Here is an 18,973-nt window from a genome sequence, read left to right on the forward strand (position 1 = left end):
CCCGTTCATGAAAAGCGAGGCTGGACGGAGAAGGACTGTTGAGTGTCAAGGCACCATGGCTTGGCCGGCCCCACGAACTGCAGTCACGAAAATGAAACACAAAACGTCATGATTAAAACAACATGTTCCATTTCTGAAGTGAGGGAACTGTCAAAAGTATGTTCGACAAAATTTGAAAACGCGAGGTGACCCATTCGTAACCCTTTTTACCATGTTTCGAACTAGTCGTTGTATTAGGAAAACTCAAACAATGAACCCATCTCTACTTTATTTGAAGTGCTGTTTTGAAAGCTCAACGCTACGTCAGACGCATCTAGCGAACTGGTAGAAAATATTTGCGATTTCTTCATTTGCTCGTCCAAGACACCACCAGAAAGCCGGTACCGTTTAAAGCCCTGGCCAGAATGCAGATTTTTTTTTTTTTTTTTCTGTCTAGCAATGCCACGAAGTCCCTTATTTCTACAATTTGCTTTTACCAGAGCTCGAAAGTTTAGCCTCATTATCCTGTGCGCCACATAAAACTATCGCAATAACATGGTGAACACTGACACAATTTAGTCATGAGCTGCTAGGGGTATGCCACAGGAACCAAACGTTTCTTCCACTCCACTTGCTTTTCAGGATATAAACATCCTTGCGCCTCCAGAATGGTACAAAAAGGAGTGGCCTCTCACCCGGTCAAGATTCAACTGACGCCGGTTCCTCGGCGATAGCCCGGTGGCCCGTTTGGGGTGGTGCAAGGCACGATGTCGCGGAGTCAACTGCGCCTCCGGGGCCACCTAGGCCCGGGGGCCCTCCGCCACCCATTTGTCGATGCCAGTAGTGGTGCGGATGGTGATGGTGAGCGGCAGCCGCCACAGCGGCAGCGTGAGCCGCGGCCGAGGCATCCAGAGCAGCGGCGGCCGCAGCTTCTTCTTCACTGCCCGGTCCGCAAGGCGCCGATAACCGGGGAGGAGCGAAAGCGCCTCTGTGGTAGAGGAAGCCTTCTCTGAGGTCCGCCGAACTCTGCGCCGCTGCCGCGGCAGCTGCAGCCGCAGCCGCCGCTGCGTACGGTTCCTTGCCGTCGGCGAGCTCTAGCGTTAGGCTTAGCTCCAGGTAACGAGGGTAGTAGGCAGGAGGCTCTAAGGCCGTCGGGTAAGAAGCAGCTGCGACGCTTCGCGCCGCCTTCGCTACCTCGGGATCGTCTAAGGACATGTACGTCGGCCTCAGGTAACCAGGCCCACCACCGGAGATCAGTTGGGACACGTCTTCTGTGTTGGTGGGTGTCAGTGATTGTTCCACGTCGGCCAGCCTGTCATCGGGAAGTTTAGTTGGGGCACGAAAGGCAGCCGGAACTGGAGCTGTCGCCGCCAGCACCTGACCAGGGCCGCCGTAGTAGCCTGAGGGAAGCAGCGGAGCTAGCTCCGTGAAGGCTCCATAGCTGGGACGGGGAGCCTTGGGGAGCGTTGGACTGCTTGTAGTGCTGCTCCCGCCGCTCACATTACCGGTACTGCTCGCGCTGCTGCTTGGACCGGGAGACGCCGGTCTCTTGAGGCCAGTGGAAGACGACGTGGGTGAGGCCCACTTGCGATGGTCTGGTGAGGACGCCGGACTGCCTGTACTTGGTGTTCCTAAAGCAACAGATGCGGCTGCGACGCTTGCCGAAACGTTGCTATAGGGCAGACCACTGTGGTGAGAAGGGCCGCCATACTGAAGCACTCCAGGGTGATGCGGATGCTGAGGTACTGGTGCTCCGTTGAGGTGATGGGGCAGGGGGTATGGTGAGTGTGGCAACGGAGCCTGGGGTATTTCTCTGGGTGGCGGCGGGGGTGGAGCTGGTGGGTAGGGCATCACTGGTGTTGGATAATAGGCTGGCAGGCGTGTGGCTTCGTACGCGAGGCCATAGTGCATCTTGGAGTGCAGTGAGTAGTACTGGTAAAGCCACGAATTGGCACGCATCACGGCAGCTTCCCTTTCACTGCAATAAAAGAAAAGAAACATGCATCAAGCATACACCATAAATGTTTGTAAGTGACAAACCAGTGGTTTTAAAACACGCGGAAATTATTGGTGCAGTTTTTCCTCTGCAGACACGCTCGATAATCTACAGGCTTACATTCAAATATTGTACATCAACCTGCCGTAATAACGCATGCAGGATCAGAAATATGTTCAGGCGATTGAGATGTCCACGGAAACAAGTGTGACAGATACTGCGCCTTTTCCTTGCTGTGAACCAATTGTTAGTAACTTAATATGGCTGCTGATTCTACGAAGCAAGCAATGCTCCTGACAGGTAGCGTAAAAAACTGAGGCATTCAATAACAAGACCCACCTCAGCACCTGGTTGGTGCACACTATGACTGGCTGCTGGGAACTGTCCGAGCCATCTTTAACTTGGAGCACAGCATGGACCCAAATCCATCCCGAGCGGCTCGTCTGCAGGCGCACCAGGAGGATGCAGGACCTCTCCTGCTCTGACTGAGTAACTGCAGAGATGAGAAAGGATAGCACAGTGAAGTTTCTATTCACAAAGTAAAGCGCTTTTGTCTAGAATATTATAAGACATCAGCGGTTGAATGGACAGAGCTGGATGATAGTCTTTCAGTAAGAATCGCAGGAGATGTAAATCTGCGGCAGAAAGTGATCTCAGAAGGTCAATAGTGAGCACATATTAAAAAAAACGCAGTTTTAGGTGACCTTCTAAGGATGTCCTGCGGCTGACTGCTTCAAGCGTATGTGCAAACGGGTCTGGTAATTCCCTCACATCTGATAGCGCGACACCAAAGGTGATAAGGACAAACTTGGTGATTAATCACAACATGAGAATCCATGTTCGCCACTGGACGAAGGAACTCTCTTTAGGAGCATCTTTTCCTGTGTTCTTTACTTATTGTATCCGAATGTTGCACACTTCGGCCTAAGAAAAATGGTCAGTAGTAAATAATTACTATGTTGCAATCTCTGTTCGGTTTTTATTTCGTTTACGTAAAAAACACTCAATGACACTGTCAGGGCTGAAGGAAGATATGATTACTTTTAGCGGCTCTGCATGCTCCGAGCCTTGTCTTTCTAGGTATACAACATTTCCAGAGCCTCAGGCAGCATAGCTCAACCGTCGCTTATTCTGTTGCTTTAATGCACTCTCGCAAAAGCATTTCGGCTTTGTTTGAATCCTATCCCGATGATCAACCACACTTGCAGCCCAAAAACAGCAGCCACCAAACAATACAATAGAACAGGCTTTAGCGTCGCACTTATAAGCAGCACAAGCAGCAGAGGTCGACACTGCTGCTGACCTGCGGAGGCAAATCACGGGCGAGGCGGTCACTACTTATGCGAGGATAAAAAGCGCTTCATAAGGAACCCTGCTTACTCTCCAAAAGAAGGCAACAGCACGTGATCATTTTCTCTTGATTTTTTACGCTTGTTGCTCTGCACAGAAACCCTTCCCATTGCTGCGTTACACGGCGGCAGCGGCAACGCGTGCGCAGTCGCGGCGCCATATACAGTTCCTGCCTTTTCCAGCACCCTTCTTCGCTTCTTTCCTTTTATCTCTCGCCCGGATTCGTGATACGGCCGGCCAGGCCCAGACGACGGTGAAAGAAGTGGTTGGGAAAAGGCTTGGAATAAGAAGGCCCGCGGAGTAGGTGTGGGGGGAGGGGGTCAGGAAAAGGGGGAGGAACCGGTTGCGCGTGCATATGCCGTTTTGTCTGTGCGCGCCGCCACCGCCGTATAGTTGCAGCTTCAGCTGCCGGTGGCGGTGATAGTAGTATTGGTACTGCTGGATTCTACCACAGGCCGGATCCCCGGCGAAAGACTGAGAGCGCGAGGAGACTCTATACCGTACAGGAGGAACACTCGTCCGCACAGAAACAAAGCGAGAAAGAAATACGGAGACGGAGGCAAGAAAGGTGAGGGAGAAGATTGGGATCGTGCGTATAATTTCTCGCTTAGATCGCGTCACGCCCATGGCTTCTCTCGCAGGCGTACCCCCGCGTGTAGTATGCATTTCTTCTGTTTTTCGTCCCCTGGCTCCCAGGCTAGCTCCGTTCTTTCTTTTGATTTGTTTCTTGCCCGAATCGTCGCCCAGAAAAAAAAAAAAAAAAAAAAAAGATACTGCGCTGGGCGTTGCGCGTGCGATGAAGCTTGGTCGAGGATGTTTGCCAGCGCGGTCCAATGGGAAAGCTGCTTGGTCGGAGACTATGGTCACTTAATAAGGACCCCTTCTGGAAAAAGGGGGCGGGCAGATCTCCAGGGCGGTGCTCGCAGATACGCACTCCGCGCGTTCTGCGGCCCGCTTTTTATTCCGATGGGTTTTCTTTTTCCTCTTCCGCGAGGGCCAGATTCGTTTCGGGGCTTGTCCCGGGGCTCTGGGGAGTTTTAATTTCGCAGGTCCATCTTCCTTGGTCACGTGTGGTGCTTTGTCTCACGTCCTAACCCCGTCACGACATCACCCCATTCTCTCTTCCGTGTCATAGTTACAGCTATGGGCATTACGGAAATGTAAATGCCGTTCTGTTTTCCACTAATTGTTATAATTCAAAAATATTCTCATCCCACTTTTTTCTTTCCGCTTCAGCTATTTCTTGTTTTTTGATGAGCCAATGTAAAGTACATTCAGTCGACTTTCTGAGCATTGCCTGATGAACTAAATAGAAGTATGCAAACTATAAGTCTCACGTACATTTCGAAGTGCTGAGGTGCTGGTTACTTCAACTACCTGGCGCTAAAGAACAAAATTTAATTACGCTTGGACCAGGTACATTGTTTCCTTCATGGCAGGTCGAGGAAGTGTTTCGCAGCTACAATCTACATCCTTTCTGTAAAGCTTGATCAGTTACCCACTGCAATAAAAGCAGATTTAGTGTCCTTGTTTATAGTTAGCTACAATCTCTACAGGCTGCAGTACTGGCCAGACCTGTTAGATGATTGGAAACGTGCTCTCAGGAGAGACACTTCTCCTGCCTCGCCGAAACGAAGCAACTGTTTGTTGCTTTAAGAATACCAGATGGCAAAAACACAGATTTCGCTCACTACGCTTGGCATATAATGGTGTTCGAAGCAATTGAGCAAGTTAAGATGGCTAATGTATACTACTGTAGCGAAATTCTTAAAAAGAATAGACGGCAAGGCGTTGCTGCTGCATTTGTAGCATACGCACAACAAACACTCCACGTACGCCCCGGCCGCAATGCAGTCATATTTATCATATTGTCACGTAGTGGTGACAACGCCGTTGACACCAAAAGCAGGTACAGGCTTGACGGTACCGAAATTATCTCTTTCTTGGGCTGACTTGGGCCCGAAAAAGAACTAAGCAACTCGGCGGCGGCGATTGCAACAAACGTGCTGATCGATCGTCGAACAAAGAAAGCCCGTCGCACTCGTCAACGCTCAATTTAAATACTGCTCAGCACAATGTAGATAACGTCGCAAACTGCTACCAGCACAAGCTGGAACATTGTAGAAAGACACACTAGTGGCCGGAATCTTCGAGACAGATCTCGGTGCATCTTACGCTACAACGAAAATGATAAAGGTGCGACTCGCGACATCGAGCATTAACAAACAAAGACTACTGAATTGATACACGATTCAGAATCAGAGTGATAAGGCCATATGCCGGCGGCTATTAAAAAACAACAAATACAGTTTTGAAGGTTTCGCGGCAGTATCATTCAGCATCGCCTCATTCTGAAAGAGACACTTGTGAAAATCATACACGAATTCGAAGGCCACTTCAATCAGTCACCTCTCTCTCAGTTCATAAATGAAATGGCGAACATACTGATTTTGTAGCTATTGAGAAATGCCTTCGCAGGTGGTGTCTGTTAAGCAGCAACACAACATGAGAAACGGACATCCGCTATGTGATTCGAAATTATCCATGGATCTGCAGGGTATGTTCATACGTATGTATACTCACTTAGTCGATGTTTTGACTGTGCTTCCCTGAGATGCTCCCAATGCACCAGCTCGTACCATGAGATGCTCTGGAGGCTCGACTTTTGGTAGCCAAGATGGAACTCGCCACTAAGGAAAAAAACAAGAGACGGGAAAAGATCAATACCAAAGCCAGCGTACGCTAACTGTGATCTGTAAGCGTGCATTTAACAACGCTTCCTCCGGGTTAAAAAAAAACGCGAAGCGTAACCAACAGTCTAACAGATCCATACAGACTTGCTGCATTATATGAGCCTGCTTGAGGAGCATTTGTACATACCCGCACCTAGTATTGCGCGCTTACTTCTTTTCACAACTGAAGCAACATTATAGGAAGCACGATTTGTTAACCAGAAGAATTGCACCAACTTAGCATCTCAGTTAACGCAATTAAGAACCCTGTCTACTTTTCACTCATAATTCAAGGTTCCTTTGGAAGTCAAACATGTTCTCTTGTTTGGTGTCGTCGAACAGAGCCGCCAACACAGCAGTGTACCACGCTTGTATATTTGGGTAGATCGGCACGCAACAAGATAAAGATCGAAAGTAGTACCGCCTCACAATACTAGTTCCCCCGGTCTTACGGACGCTGGCCACACGCATGGTTCGACCAATCTACCATAATCCGCATGCGGCTACGTACACGCTCAAGTGGTGCTTTTCCGCCATGCATCCGTGAATTACGCCGTCCAGCCGGAGCCAGATTGCGCGGCGCGTGTTCCCGTCAATGAAAACGTAAATTTCACGGCATCTCTAGGCCCCAAGGACTGCCACTCATGGAAGACCCCACGACCAGGGATTCATTCATCGCCGCACTTCCTGGCGGCGTATCGAAATGCACTCACTATACGCGCGCCCACAGCTTGGGCAGGCGCACGCGGGCGGCTCAATCAAGCGTATGCGTGCGCACGATGCAACCCACGCATGGCAACCAACAAGAAGCAAGGCCACGCATCCCTCGATACGCGGCACGTATAAACCGCGCTTTGCCATCGCGCACGATCCGCTCATTCGTGTCTGCGATTCGCGAGTAACGCATCATGCACTGTGCGCGGAGGCACGTGCATAGCGGTATACTGTTGGCCCGACGCCGCACTTGCAATATCGGGGAAAGCATTGATCTTCTTTCTGCCGCTGCAGTCTAGCAAAGTGCGTTATACATAAGGTTATAGGCGCACGAGCGATGTAACCCGTGGCAGTAGGATGGCCTAAGTATGCGCAGGTTGCAAGAACTGGCGAGCAGCCCCCTTATGCCTGCTCTTTCCTTCTTTCTGTGCGCAGTACTATTGATTATCACCCCCTGTAGAATGCCAATAGCGTGTAGTGCGAATATCGAAGGCATACGGGCACCATCGGAGTGAATTATATTCTAATGGTGATCATGTTGTGATAGCATTCTCCTATCATCCGTTTTAAGGGTCGCGTTGTCATAAATAATAGTACCTACCACGGTCATACTATCTACGTCTGTGTTATTATACATGATAGTCACTCTTCTCAATTAGCAATAGTGCATTTTTTAACGCAGGTGAAATTAAGCTTCGATTTCGAGGTATACTGCTGGGATTTTTCTGCGCACAGGTGCATGCAGTCGACGCTGCATTTGAAACCATCTTTTGAAAGATATAGTATGAAGGGACGAAGTGTAGTTCACAAATTTCACGATGAACAGGCGGCCTAAATGAATCGGAACGTGGAGACATCGTGTTGTTTATGCACGTAGCAGATCGGGCGTCACAAACTGTACGCGTTTCTTGAGAGTGTTACGTATGCACAGCATTGCAAACAGCCTGACTGACTGCGCAGATTTACACCACTCTTGCCAGAAGCATGTAAATATGGCCATCGGTGGGAAGTGTAGGCGGGTATCGAGTACATCGTATCGTGAGAGCGGGTATAATCTATAGTCCAAAAAATAATGAAGACTGTCGAAAAGTGCACAATGTCGTTTTATTTGTAGGAAACCCCATGGAAAGGAAGTAAAGGAAAAAGCCGCCGGAGTGAATGTGTATATATGCAGTCATGCGAAATATGACATAGAACAAACACTTTCAGCAAATTTGCAAATATTCTCTATATTCCCCTATTAAATATGAGGATAACCTTTGGATCTAATACATACAGAGACGCACTAATTATATGACCGGTCTTCGCCCTGCTGTGGGTATAGTGAGGCTGATGATGATGATGATGATGATGATGATGATGATGATGATGATGATGATGATGGTGATGACTAATTATAAAACTGAGAAAACTGTGCTTGTCACAAACAAATATGAAGTAATCCATAAATGTGTGCTCAAACTTCAATGTGTACGTGAACAAAGGGAAGAGTGCAGGAGTTTTGCATAATGAAAGCATAAGAATCCATTTTTGTTTCTTTCAAGCGAACGTTCAAAACAAATAACATTCAAATGCACCTCTTACGTCTTACCATAAACAAGTTCGAAATAAGGAAATAAAAGAACGCACCACGAACGTAGTACTGCTGTCGTGATCATACATTAAACGAGCTTTAGGTTGGAGACAGCATATCAACACATATGCGACGCGCACAAATTCATCGACAGCGAAACGTCATCGAGTAAAGAAATGACCGGTGAAGTTCAGGTTGAACAGGTGCACACGTCTGGATGTACAGGACAAGAGTGGCAGCCCACGCGGCTTTGTAGCAGCTTTGTTTTCTCTCAGGCATCACTTGTCTGTACATAGTGTTTCCTCGCAGTGGGCTCTCGCCGTGTCTCCAATCGTGTTGGGAGAGTTAAGCCGTGAGAATATTCATTGCTTTTCTTTTTGATGCGGCGGCATTCGTGAAGTAATTGAGTTAAGAGGGGAGTACCACTGGCAACTGGCCAACGACGGTCGCTGGCTCGGTACGTGCCACTACGCCTTTCGAAGAGATACTTCTCGCACTCGAGATGCCGGCAACGGCAACTCGCAGGAAGGAAAAAGGGGCCACAGAAATAAATACAAAACAAAATAGAAAGAAAAAATAGGGGGAAGGAGAGATGGCGTCCCGAACAAATTACGCATCCGGGTAGGATGCATGATTCTCGCACGGGGGCGCCTCAAACCATTAGCTACGCTCCCTGTGCCCGGCGCATGCGCACTTACGTTGTGCCGCTTCTCTTTTCTCTGGCGCGTATATACTTGTACAAAAGCGGCAGCCCACTTCGTTCTACACAATGCCACACGTTACAAGGCGTGAAGAATTTATTTTTCTGATTTTTCCTTCCACGGGTTTTACTCTGCCGCTCGCCCCTGCATTGAGGCCGTGTTTATGACGCTTTCTTATCTGCAGTTCGTAACGACATACCACTACATCATAAGAGCGTCTGTAATTGAATATTTTACCTCCCAGTGTAGTCCTCGAATGCTTGTTCCTTGGCTCATATCAAGTTTATCGAATATATGTCCGTTTTCCTTTTCCTTATCAAGGAGGCAATCCTTATCTTCAGAGCAGCACTACGTTCGGTGATAAAAATTGAGTACTGTACTGATGTAAGTGATAACGCATGTATGTCGTGTGAAAAGGAGTGATGCTACAGGTACCTTGATCAGTTTGCCTTCTGGTAGCGTTATCTGGATAGCACGTGCGATAGAGGTGGAAGTAATGGAGGTTTGCGCATGTAGGCAGTTTCGCAGAGTATGATGAATCAAGGGCTCTTAGATGAGCTGAACAAACTGATTCGTGACTGACTGGTTTCGACGTTTGCTTCAATTAGTCTGAAGCTACACAATATGAAAGAGCACTGAACAAGGATAGAGGTGGGGAAGCCTCAGTTCGCAGGTCGAGCCAACGTTTCGACAAGTGGTCTTGTCTTTGTCTGGGCGTTAATTTCCCATAGACAGCAAGTCCACTTGTCTAAACGTTGGCTCGACCTGCAGGAGGCTTCCCTCAACCCTCGTTCAGTACTCTTTTATGCCGTGTAAGCCATCTTCTTCCTCTCGTTCTACCTGAACCTGCACAAGAAGTTCATCACTCCGCCGGGGTGGCGCAGTGGTAACGGCGCTCGACTACTGTTCCCACGGATGCGGCATCGAATCCCGGATTTGGAGGCCACTTTTCCTTGGAGGCGAAATATAACGCGTATTATTGCTTGCAATAACGAGCGATTTAGGGGCTCCCTTGAAGTGGCCGGTTATCCATGGGAAGTCAATGCTGATTCATTTGTTTTTTAATAAATAAATCATTGAGGCATACATTTCGGACGGAACTACAGCCCTCAAGAATGGCCACTTTTATTCTCTATTTTCTTCTTCTTTTTCGTGACCATTATTAGCTAGCCAAATTATGAGGTTACCAGCAGTGTCTATACTACGCTTCCGTCAGCCTTGACGCAGGTGATACCGCGCAGTCGCGACCCCTTATTTTCTTTGATGCCACCGTCGGGTATCTATATCAGCAGCAAAGAGTACAATGAGTAATGACTACGGTTAAGTACATTATTTTGTCCATCATCAAAGCTACGAAAAGGTTCATTATCCCTAGACAGATACTTTCCTGCACTGAAGCCGTTCCCAATGCTTACCAATTTCTCCCTTCTTCGGCCAGCTTGGCAGACATTAAGCCCTCAGAAAATCATTTTTTTTTTCATTCTCTTCGACTCATCTCATCTCTCTTTGCTCTAAGTCTGACATTACGCTGCCTAACTGAATGCCACACGACCGGATTTCGGCTGCCGCAGCCGTCTTACCGTCGCACCGACATGCAGAAAGCACCCTTGCGGTGTGCTTATGAGCTCACATTAGACAACGCAGTGTTGTCGGATTTAATTTTGATTCCTCTATCACGCCCGATCTCAGGACACGTGCTGCTTCTGAATGTCATAATCATCATAACATACCATACTATAGCACACTTATACAACACAGTGACACCATACCATACATACCATGCCATAGCGCAAAGCTCATCGGCTTTGTTTCAGTTCAGTTGCTGTTCAGGTTCTAAATGATCACGGTTATCAGTTCTTTATCATATACTCATGCTCACGTTGGCCTAATTTCCTGCATGTAAAAATTATTCGACTATACCGTCTGAGGATGAAAGCCGCATTCCTTATCTTTTTTGGGAGAGAGCCCCTTCTTCTTCTTTCAATTGCTCACTTCGCTGGCCGCAGATAAACTTTGAGATTTCTATATCGGAAACCATGTGAAAACAGACACGGACAACTAGATGCCCTACGTAGCATGGGCAACCTCGGACAGAACTGTTTGACGCGTCAGCAATAAACAGTGTTTATCGAGCCATATTTTCAGGCTTGGCTGGTCAGTGGCGCTTATGGTGACAGCTTGGCCTAGAACCGAGAGCAAAATTAAAAACTGGCGTTCAAGCAATGCTGCCATGTGTGCCAGTTTCTGAGCCGATCCTCTCAAGCTGTTGTAAAGCTGGTCACGGTACCTATTATACGTTCGATTACTCCTAATTTGGACGCGGCTTGGGCGGGCGCCTGCCCACTCGTTGTATAGGTCATTACTATTATACACCAGGCGCACTTCTGGCCAACGAGGCATTGGCACAGAATGCAGGGAACGACAGAGCAAGAACTTCTTCGGCGCCCCGAGCTCGTCAGCCGAAGAGTTCGTGCTCATTTTCACGCGCGCCTCCATCTCAAGAGTTCCCCGTCGAACGTTCCTCGCCGGCGCCCTTAATGGAAGTCACGTCCAGGCTATTCACCTCGCACCAAGTTTATACGCATCGTTCAGAAGCTCCGTAGCATACTGCCGGGACGATTGCAGCTTGGCACAGAACTCGTGTGCGCCGGCTTTTAGCCCTTCCTTCCCGCCTATAGAGCGCTGGGCACCTAGAGCCTACGGGCGGGTCACTATGGTCAAGCGTTCCGTTTTGTCGACTCGCTCTTAGATCGTATTATGAACCACCTTTTGGTTTGTTTTTGTTTTTGGTAGGTGGGGGGGAAGGGAGGGGGAGGGGGGGTCACGTCTGCACCTTCCATCCCGTGTTTTTCCGCCTGCGTTTTCCATTTTCTTTTTTATAACCGGGTTGTTACACAGCCTTTTTATAAAAGGAACTGTGAGCGCCGGCCGAGCCTTGGCGCTCATTAAGAGGAGAAGCGGCTTTCAAACGGGAGGGCAGCCCGTTTAAGAGATAGAAGCGAAAAACATTTCCTCCCTCGTGAGAAGAAGAGCCGGTCCAAATCATCCGTGACCAGGCTCGTCCATTTGTCAATGTCCGTCCACGTCTTGCCCTCGAGTGTTCGGCGCGCGTCGCCCGCTCGTCCGCACTTTTGGCATCCACGCCTCCATCTTCTTTCCTGGTTCTCAGTCCTCCTCGCCTCGGATCGCTTCTCTACACTAAGTGGCCGAAACGAAATGGACGCTTATACGGATGATGCTCTGCTAGTTCATGCGGGAAACGAAGCTCGGAGCGCTGCCGTCGGTGCGTAGCTTGGCAGAAGTGATTTCTTGAGTATCGTTTTCTTTTCCCGGATCTATAGTCTCTCTCTGTCTGCAAGACATATAGTCTGCCCGTTGCGGACAGGTCTGCGATGAAGACGCGTTTAGAAGATTCAAAGCGCCTCTCTGCTCGGCTTGTGGTCCCGATCTAATTTCGGCCCAACCGTTGACGATGGTCAGCGAGTTATCCTCTGACAGCTGCCATGTTTCTTGCTTATGGACCCTCGGTTAACCTGTCACAAGGAAGCGGACAATTCGAGGAGCGTCCCCTTCCTGTTGGACAACAGAGGAAATTCGCCCTATGTCGCACTTCGAGGTAACGGTGATGTAATGCAGGCGTAGCCATGAAAGTGTTCATCGAAGGCGCAGTTTAATTGCGACATAATGATGATAATAATGATCAAAGAGAAAGGAAATACCAAAAGTACAACAATTGTATTATAGTTCATTGACTTCGGGTTTAAAAAAAAAGGCGAATAAAAGTGTAGTAGCAAATAAGAATTTGTTGTGTGTATTTCAGCGCGGAGGAAGTTACATTGATTGCCTGTCTGAACAAAAACATTCTTCCGGAGGAAGCGATTCATGTTGAAGACGAAATAGTGCATTACAATAAAGAATGAGGATAATAACCAATGCATAAGATTTATCTTTTTGATCCCGAGAAAAATCAACATCGAAAGCTTTTTTTCCTTCTTTAGAGACAAACGACGAACTGAGAAATTAGAACTGTGCGAAAGCAGTGTGCACTAAAATAGAGGCTAGTGGCTACTGGTATAGCCACGAATTTAACCCAGCGCTCTCAATAATAGGCTAGTGCTATATGTTACTGAACACTCACTCCCCCCGCCCCCCCCCCCCCTTTTTTTTTACTTTTTTTTTGCTTTTTGAGACCTTTTATATTATCTGGAAAGCAAATATCATTTAAAATCATTTATTCTTGTCGCAGTTTCTAACCCTTGGACGTTACTCTCGTTATTGTGCCTGAAGTATGACGTAATATTTGAATGATTCTGGAGGGGGGGGGGGGGGGGGGGGGCACGCAAACCGCGGGAAACTTCGGCATTTCACTCTCATAATGCGCTATTCTATACATCACAAAATCGTCGATACATTTGAGATCATTACTGTATTTCATGATAAGGTGTCCACCTTTTTCCAAGACCTGATATTATAAGTACTAATGCCACCAAATACTCCGTTCAAACATTATCAATATATCAGCGTAGCACAAACTGAACAGCTCTGCAAACGAAATGCATGCAGTAATAAAGGACATATGCTTTGAACACATCATCTATGTTCCTGAGGTTCTGTTCTTGACGTCAAATAAAAAAAAGAGTGGCTGAATATAGCTATTCAAGTAAAGCTGCTAGTGTGGGTATTTGACCAGTTCAAGAAAGAGGTTACCAAGAAAACAAGTGACATGTGACTTAGCGAACATTAAACATTTGTCATGATCTATGGAAACCAAGAACCGAATATCTAGGAAAGGATGTCGCACCGAGAGGATACAATTAAATGCGTGCGAATAATATTAGGGCCAAAAGTAAATTTTGATGCCTGTTTCACTGACCATCACTTCACATGAGCGCACACCCTAAGACGCTGGCTTTATGGTGCGTCTTTTTTATCCGCACTGTGCATCTTCGTGTGGGGCCGTGTCTGAAAGAGGATCAAATTTTTTATTAATAGAGCTCGTTTTTAACATTTCTTGCCTTTTTATACCACAGCGGAACATCTCTGCTCGCGTTTGACCTCACATGCACTCAAATAAGTGGTAGACGCGCTACTGACAGGCACACGCTGTCACGATATTCTTGACAAAGCAATTACAAGTCCTGCAGAAAGTCCTAGCTTAAGGCTAAGGATCCCTTAACATCACGCTGCACGGCGATCATCCCGCACGTTCAAATGATCGCCATCGCTGAAGGATCACGCACCGCGCCTGCTCGTAGCGTACATGGCCGAGATTAACCGGACACGGCTCCGAAACAATAGAGGAGGCGGCTGATGAAGAAGGCATGGTGGCCACCCCTCCGAGATGCCCTCTATCGAGCGAAGCTCAGCAGAGACGGTACTGCCATACCATGCATGGAGGCGAGCCCAGATAAAAATGCAAGTAGACGGCGGAGAAGCATGAAACTTCGCGGCATAAATATAAGCATGCATCCGGGAACGCGCACGTTGCGTATCCCCCCACGCGTGCTGCCAACTTTACGTTCACGTTTCCGTACTCAGACGGCCGGTTCAATTACAAAGAAATGCAGTGAGGTATTCCCAACTGCCTTGCGTGCAACATTTCTCACAATCATTATATGACCTCTTTAATTATATCGATATCTGTACAATTCTAAAAGTAGAACCCTCCGTACCACCGGTGTCACTCGTTAAACACCCTTCACAGTGGCACAGAGGTTAATAGGAATATAGTTACCTTGTTTACCATGAACATTGTTAGTAGAAGTTAAAGCTACAATTTTTCTCTGTCACGCCGCTTGCGGCTGCAGGGTTCGCGCTTTGTGAGCATATCGATGCTACGAAATTTCACATCCGATGTTTCAAAATATTTACAATCTGATGGGTAAAGAACATTGTTTAGTAAAGTAAAGACTAGTACAACGCGTGAATGAATTCAGGCATAATATAACAGTGGGAAGGTCTAGTAACCAGTATTTGGGTGCCGAGCAAGCTTTTGTCTTGGTGCGATACCTATAGGACAAAGAGTATTGCGCGTAATTCCAAGTTCCACGAACACAAAAAAGGTGTCCTCACTGGTCGTCTGCGACTCCATCATTTGCCTTTAAAACGGAGCCTCAGGGATGACTACGAAACTTACCAGGAAATTCAGCATGATACCTTATGACCATGGCTTTGTAGAAAGGCTTTATGGTTTTTGGCACACCGGTCAAATAAAATATCGATTCGACCGATCAGAGGGACTTAGAACACATAAACGTGAATCTTTCCTGCTTATTGAAATGCCAACGTTTTTTGCTCATCTTTATTGAGTTACAGTGATGCCTAATGTTCATTTCTTACCAGCGTTTTGTTGAAGAAATGTTGTCTGGCACACGATGATATTCAACAAAACGACATTCTAAGCGCACTCTTTTCTGAACACTGTCACTAAGATGTCGACAATTGGGGAAAAAGATTTCAAGCTCACGTCGCGTTAGAACTGGAATGAGGTAGCTCAGAGTGACGGCTTCTGATACACTTGTTCAGCGACAATGCCAACGACAGCGTCATTCTTATGAGTCCACCTAAAATTGTTCGGCCATGGGCACCCAGGTCATCGCTATGTCCAAGCCACCAAAGCGATAGCGGTGCTAACGACCTGGTATCATCCTCCTGGCCCCACCGGGACGAGGTCACTGCTCCATGCCTAAAGCTTCATCGCTATGTAGAACAAGAAGCACAGGAATCACGAAGCTTCTTAAGCCACACTAACTGCCACCCACCGGTCTGGCCGACCAAAGCTTCAAGCTATTTAGAGCAGCATACTTTTCAAATCCTACCGACTCACGATCCAGAGCGCTCCCTTCGATTGGTGCAAAGAGCCTTCGTGATTCAAGATCAACACAGCCAAAAGTGACAGCGCCATTTTCCCACGAAGATTCCAGCTAATGTAAGCGTTAATGGGAACGCTCTGAATGCTTCCTTTCCTTCCTTGAGCCCCGAGTTGTACCCTCAACTTCGCATGTGCTCGTTAACGCGCGCGGGATGGGTCGCTGGGCAACTTATGGCACGATGCGAGCAACCGCACGCATGCAGAAGCCGGCTCGGTGACTATACCTTCTTCCAGGCTTACATTCTAATTGCGCCAGTGTGTATGTGCCGCGGCCTAGCGGTGAAACGGCTCCACGAAGAACGTCTCCAAGTACGGTATAGAAGCAGTGTATAGAAAAGACGTGCGTTGCTGGCCATCTGATTTGCAGCATGGATGGCTGCGCCTTTCCTGGTCCCGCACTTGTTATATGTGTCTGCATAGTCAGGGGTTCGCCATCGATCCGCTGCTGGACCACGTGCTGGACCACGGCGAACGGCTGGCCGGGGAAACTAGGCCAGCACGAGAGCAGTGCGAGATGATCACGCGCGAGGAAAACCGCTGCCAGGATGATTAAGAACGAACGCCACGATGCAGATGGGGCGTCTGCATCCCAAGCACGTCTCTTCGTGCGCAACTTAGGCAGCCTTTATAACGAGCTTGACCCTGCAAAGTGCAGCACGGTCGCTACCAGCAGCTACTATGCACCGCGCGCAGCATCGCTTTAGGCCTAATTGCCTGCGGCATGGCCATCAGAAATTTACGGATGCGGTCGTGTTTACCGTATTCTTTGTCATGACTGTACAAATATGAATGTTCCATCAATGGACAGAGACTGTCACACGCGCTGGTCGTCCACTTGCAACCAATGTCAGGGCAAACCGTACGCCCAGAAATCAGGCCTAAAGCTACCCTTAGTCCACACCAAACATTAATGCATATCTTGCAAAACCACGTTCTCGTTGTAGGATGTGCAGAGTTTCTCTTTCGCCACTGCGGTTAGGTAGGTGTATAGTAGCATTTTTGGTAAATATGTCGAACTGCAAAGGTCTCGTTTGGAATCAACTAAAACATAGCGTTACTACATAATTAGGCTTCAAGTACTTAACGCAAGTTGTGTGCAACTTGCGTTACCTAAACCCCAAAATGAAATATTATTTCACTGCAGTGATAGCGCCCCAGCCAGCCACAATTCAATGCACGTTGTTTACGAATACATGTGTACGTAATGCTCATAAATTGTGTGCAGCTGCTCACAAGTGTGTTTGGAAAACGAACATTGCAAAACAAAAATATCAAGGCATCTGTCCCGCGTCACTATGCTGCTACGTATACAGAAAGGTCTCGTGTGCAGGTCCCTCTGCATGCACCCGCAATATTCAGCACTTTCAGATTTTTGATGTTCTGTAGCCTTGATGAGGGCCAACATGCGGTTTCCTTTAGCACCCTGCTTTCTTCCAGGTATATATCCGACTGCACAGTAGTATGAAACATGAAGAATGGTAATGGTGCGCTCTGCTGGAGAAAGCGATGTGGTTTCTTCGTTATACCTATCACATTATTTTTAATACTCCTTCGGCAACTCGCAAGAACAGTACAAACAATCATACTGTGTAACAGTGCAATGCGTAACTATAACCTTTAACTGCATCCTCGCTAGTGAGCGGAAGTACAGAGACCATGCGAACAGCTTCGGCTACTATTTTTCTGTATAAAAATGTTTGCCGGACGGAAGTGCTTCGGCGAGCTTACAAGTATGTATCAAGAACGCTACCCTACGCGCACCTAGAAAATAGCAGCTGTACTGTCAGAAAGCTCTGACATGTCGTTCTGCCAATTCGAGCAGTCTTGGTCACGACTTGTACTTATGCATACTGATAATCACAACTTTCCACTGCAAATCGGGTACAGTTATACAAGACTACTTTCGCACAGTAAAAATTGGCTATTTCCGTAAATTCCTAGCAGCGTCCAGTGACGTCCACACCCTACAAACTACGATTACGGGTTTGGGAAGTTATTGCTAAAGAAAAGCAAATTGCACTTATACAGCTAACTTTGCTTTGTGATATAAAAAAAGAGTCTGAAACTTGCGCAGTTCGTCAGCCGGCACTTTAAGCACTCAAATTATTTCATTCCTTTCATTCCTAGAAACGCATGCAGTTTCCGCGATGCGCAGCTTTTGTATGCATTTCCCTTCAATGCCGCCTCTATAACGACGAAGACCTCTACCCCCCCCCCCCCCCCCCCCCCCCGCTAATTGCGTCCCCTAACTCACACATCACGTTTTCGCCGTAGCGTTACCGTTCTTGCCGGACCCACACTCTACCTAAGCTGTCACGTAAATCTTCAACCAATGGACTCCCTCCGTGGAGGGGAAACATCTTTTTTTGAAATGCAAATCGTTTTCCTCTTACACACATACGTGGAGCACAATGCCCCCATGCATTCACGCCTAGAACTTTATCGCCGCCGGCAGCGCCTTAAAGAAGCCCCCCTTGGTCCGTGACACAGTGTAACAGCTCCCAACAGCTGCCGTCCCTTGTGCGGTTTCTGGATGCGCGCTGCGTCGCCGAAGTGAGAAACCTAGTTGCTCGTTTTCTGGGCCTCCTGTACTGCGGAGGCGGTATTATTACACGCTCGGGACCTCACAGTCACGCGCGCCTTCCTCTGAACCGGGAACATGGGGCTCCAAGGAAGTGGCTATATGGGCTAGTGAGCAAGAAGGATGAATCACGTGACCAGCGAAGAGAAGCGGCGGAAACCTATGGAACTAGTAAAACACACAATAAAGATGGACATCTGGGTGAAAACATGCGGAATGTAAGAAAATGGGCAAAACAATGCTTGAAAAGAAGCTCAAAGCAAACGAAACCTTGACGCGGGTGCTACGGTTACAAAACTAAAAACTAGAAGCAAAGAAGTTGCGCGTGTGCCTTCTTTTGCAAGCGATGCCCTTGGAAGAAAAACGTTACTGGACAAAACAAATGGGTGAATGCTGCGAAGTTGAAATGTTTATATGGTTTATGCAGCGTAGAAACATAGAGAGGGATCAGCCAAAAATAGAGAGCTCTGTAAATA

The 18,973-nt window shown here is 47.7% G+C and overlaps 1 protein-coding gene across 1 annotated transcript in view; it reads right to left on the reverse strand.

Annotated features, from left to right (window-relative positions):
• Positions 1–678: 678 nt before the first annotated feature.
• LOC146175958 (uncharacterized) overlaps positions 679–18,973 on the reverse strand; it is a 128,769-nt gene continuing 110,474 nt past the window's right edge. The window contains exons 7-9 of the mRNA XM_084581225.1: positions 5,909–6,015; positions 2,315–2,468; positions 679–1,957 (exon numbers count right to left, since the gene is read on the reverse strand). Coding sequence (XP_084437351.1) covers positions 679–1,957; positions 2,315–2,468; positions 5,909–6,015 — 1,540 coding nt within the window. The remainder of the gene's footprint in view (positions 1,958–2,314; positions 2,469–5,908; positions 6,016–18,973) is intronic.

Source organism: Amblyomma maculatum, chromosome 10 (genome assembly GCF_055883805.1).
Source record: "Amblyomma maculatum isolate TAMU_Amacu chromosome 10, ASM5588380v1, whole genome shotgun sequence".
Lineage (NCBI taxonomy): Eukaryota > Metazoa > Arthropoda > Arachnida > Ixodida > Ixodidae > Amblyomma > Amblyomma maculatum.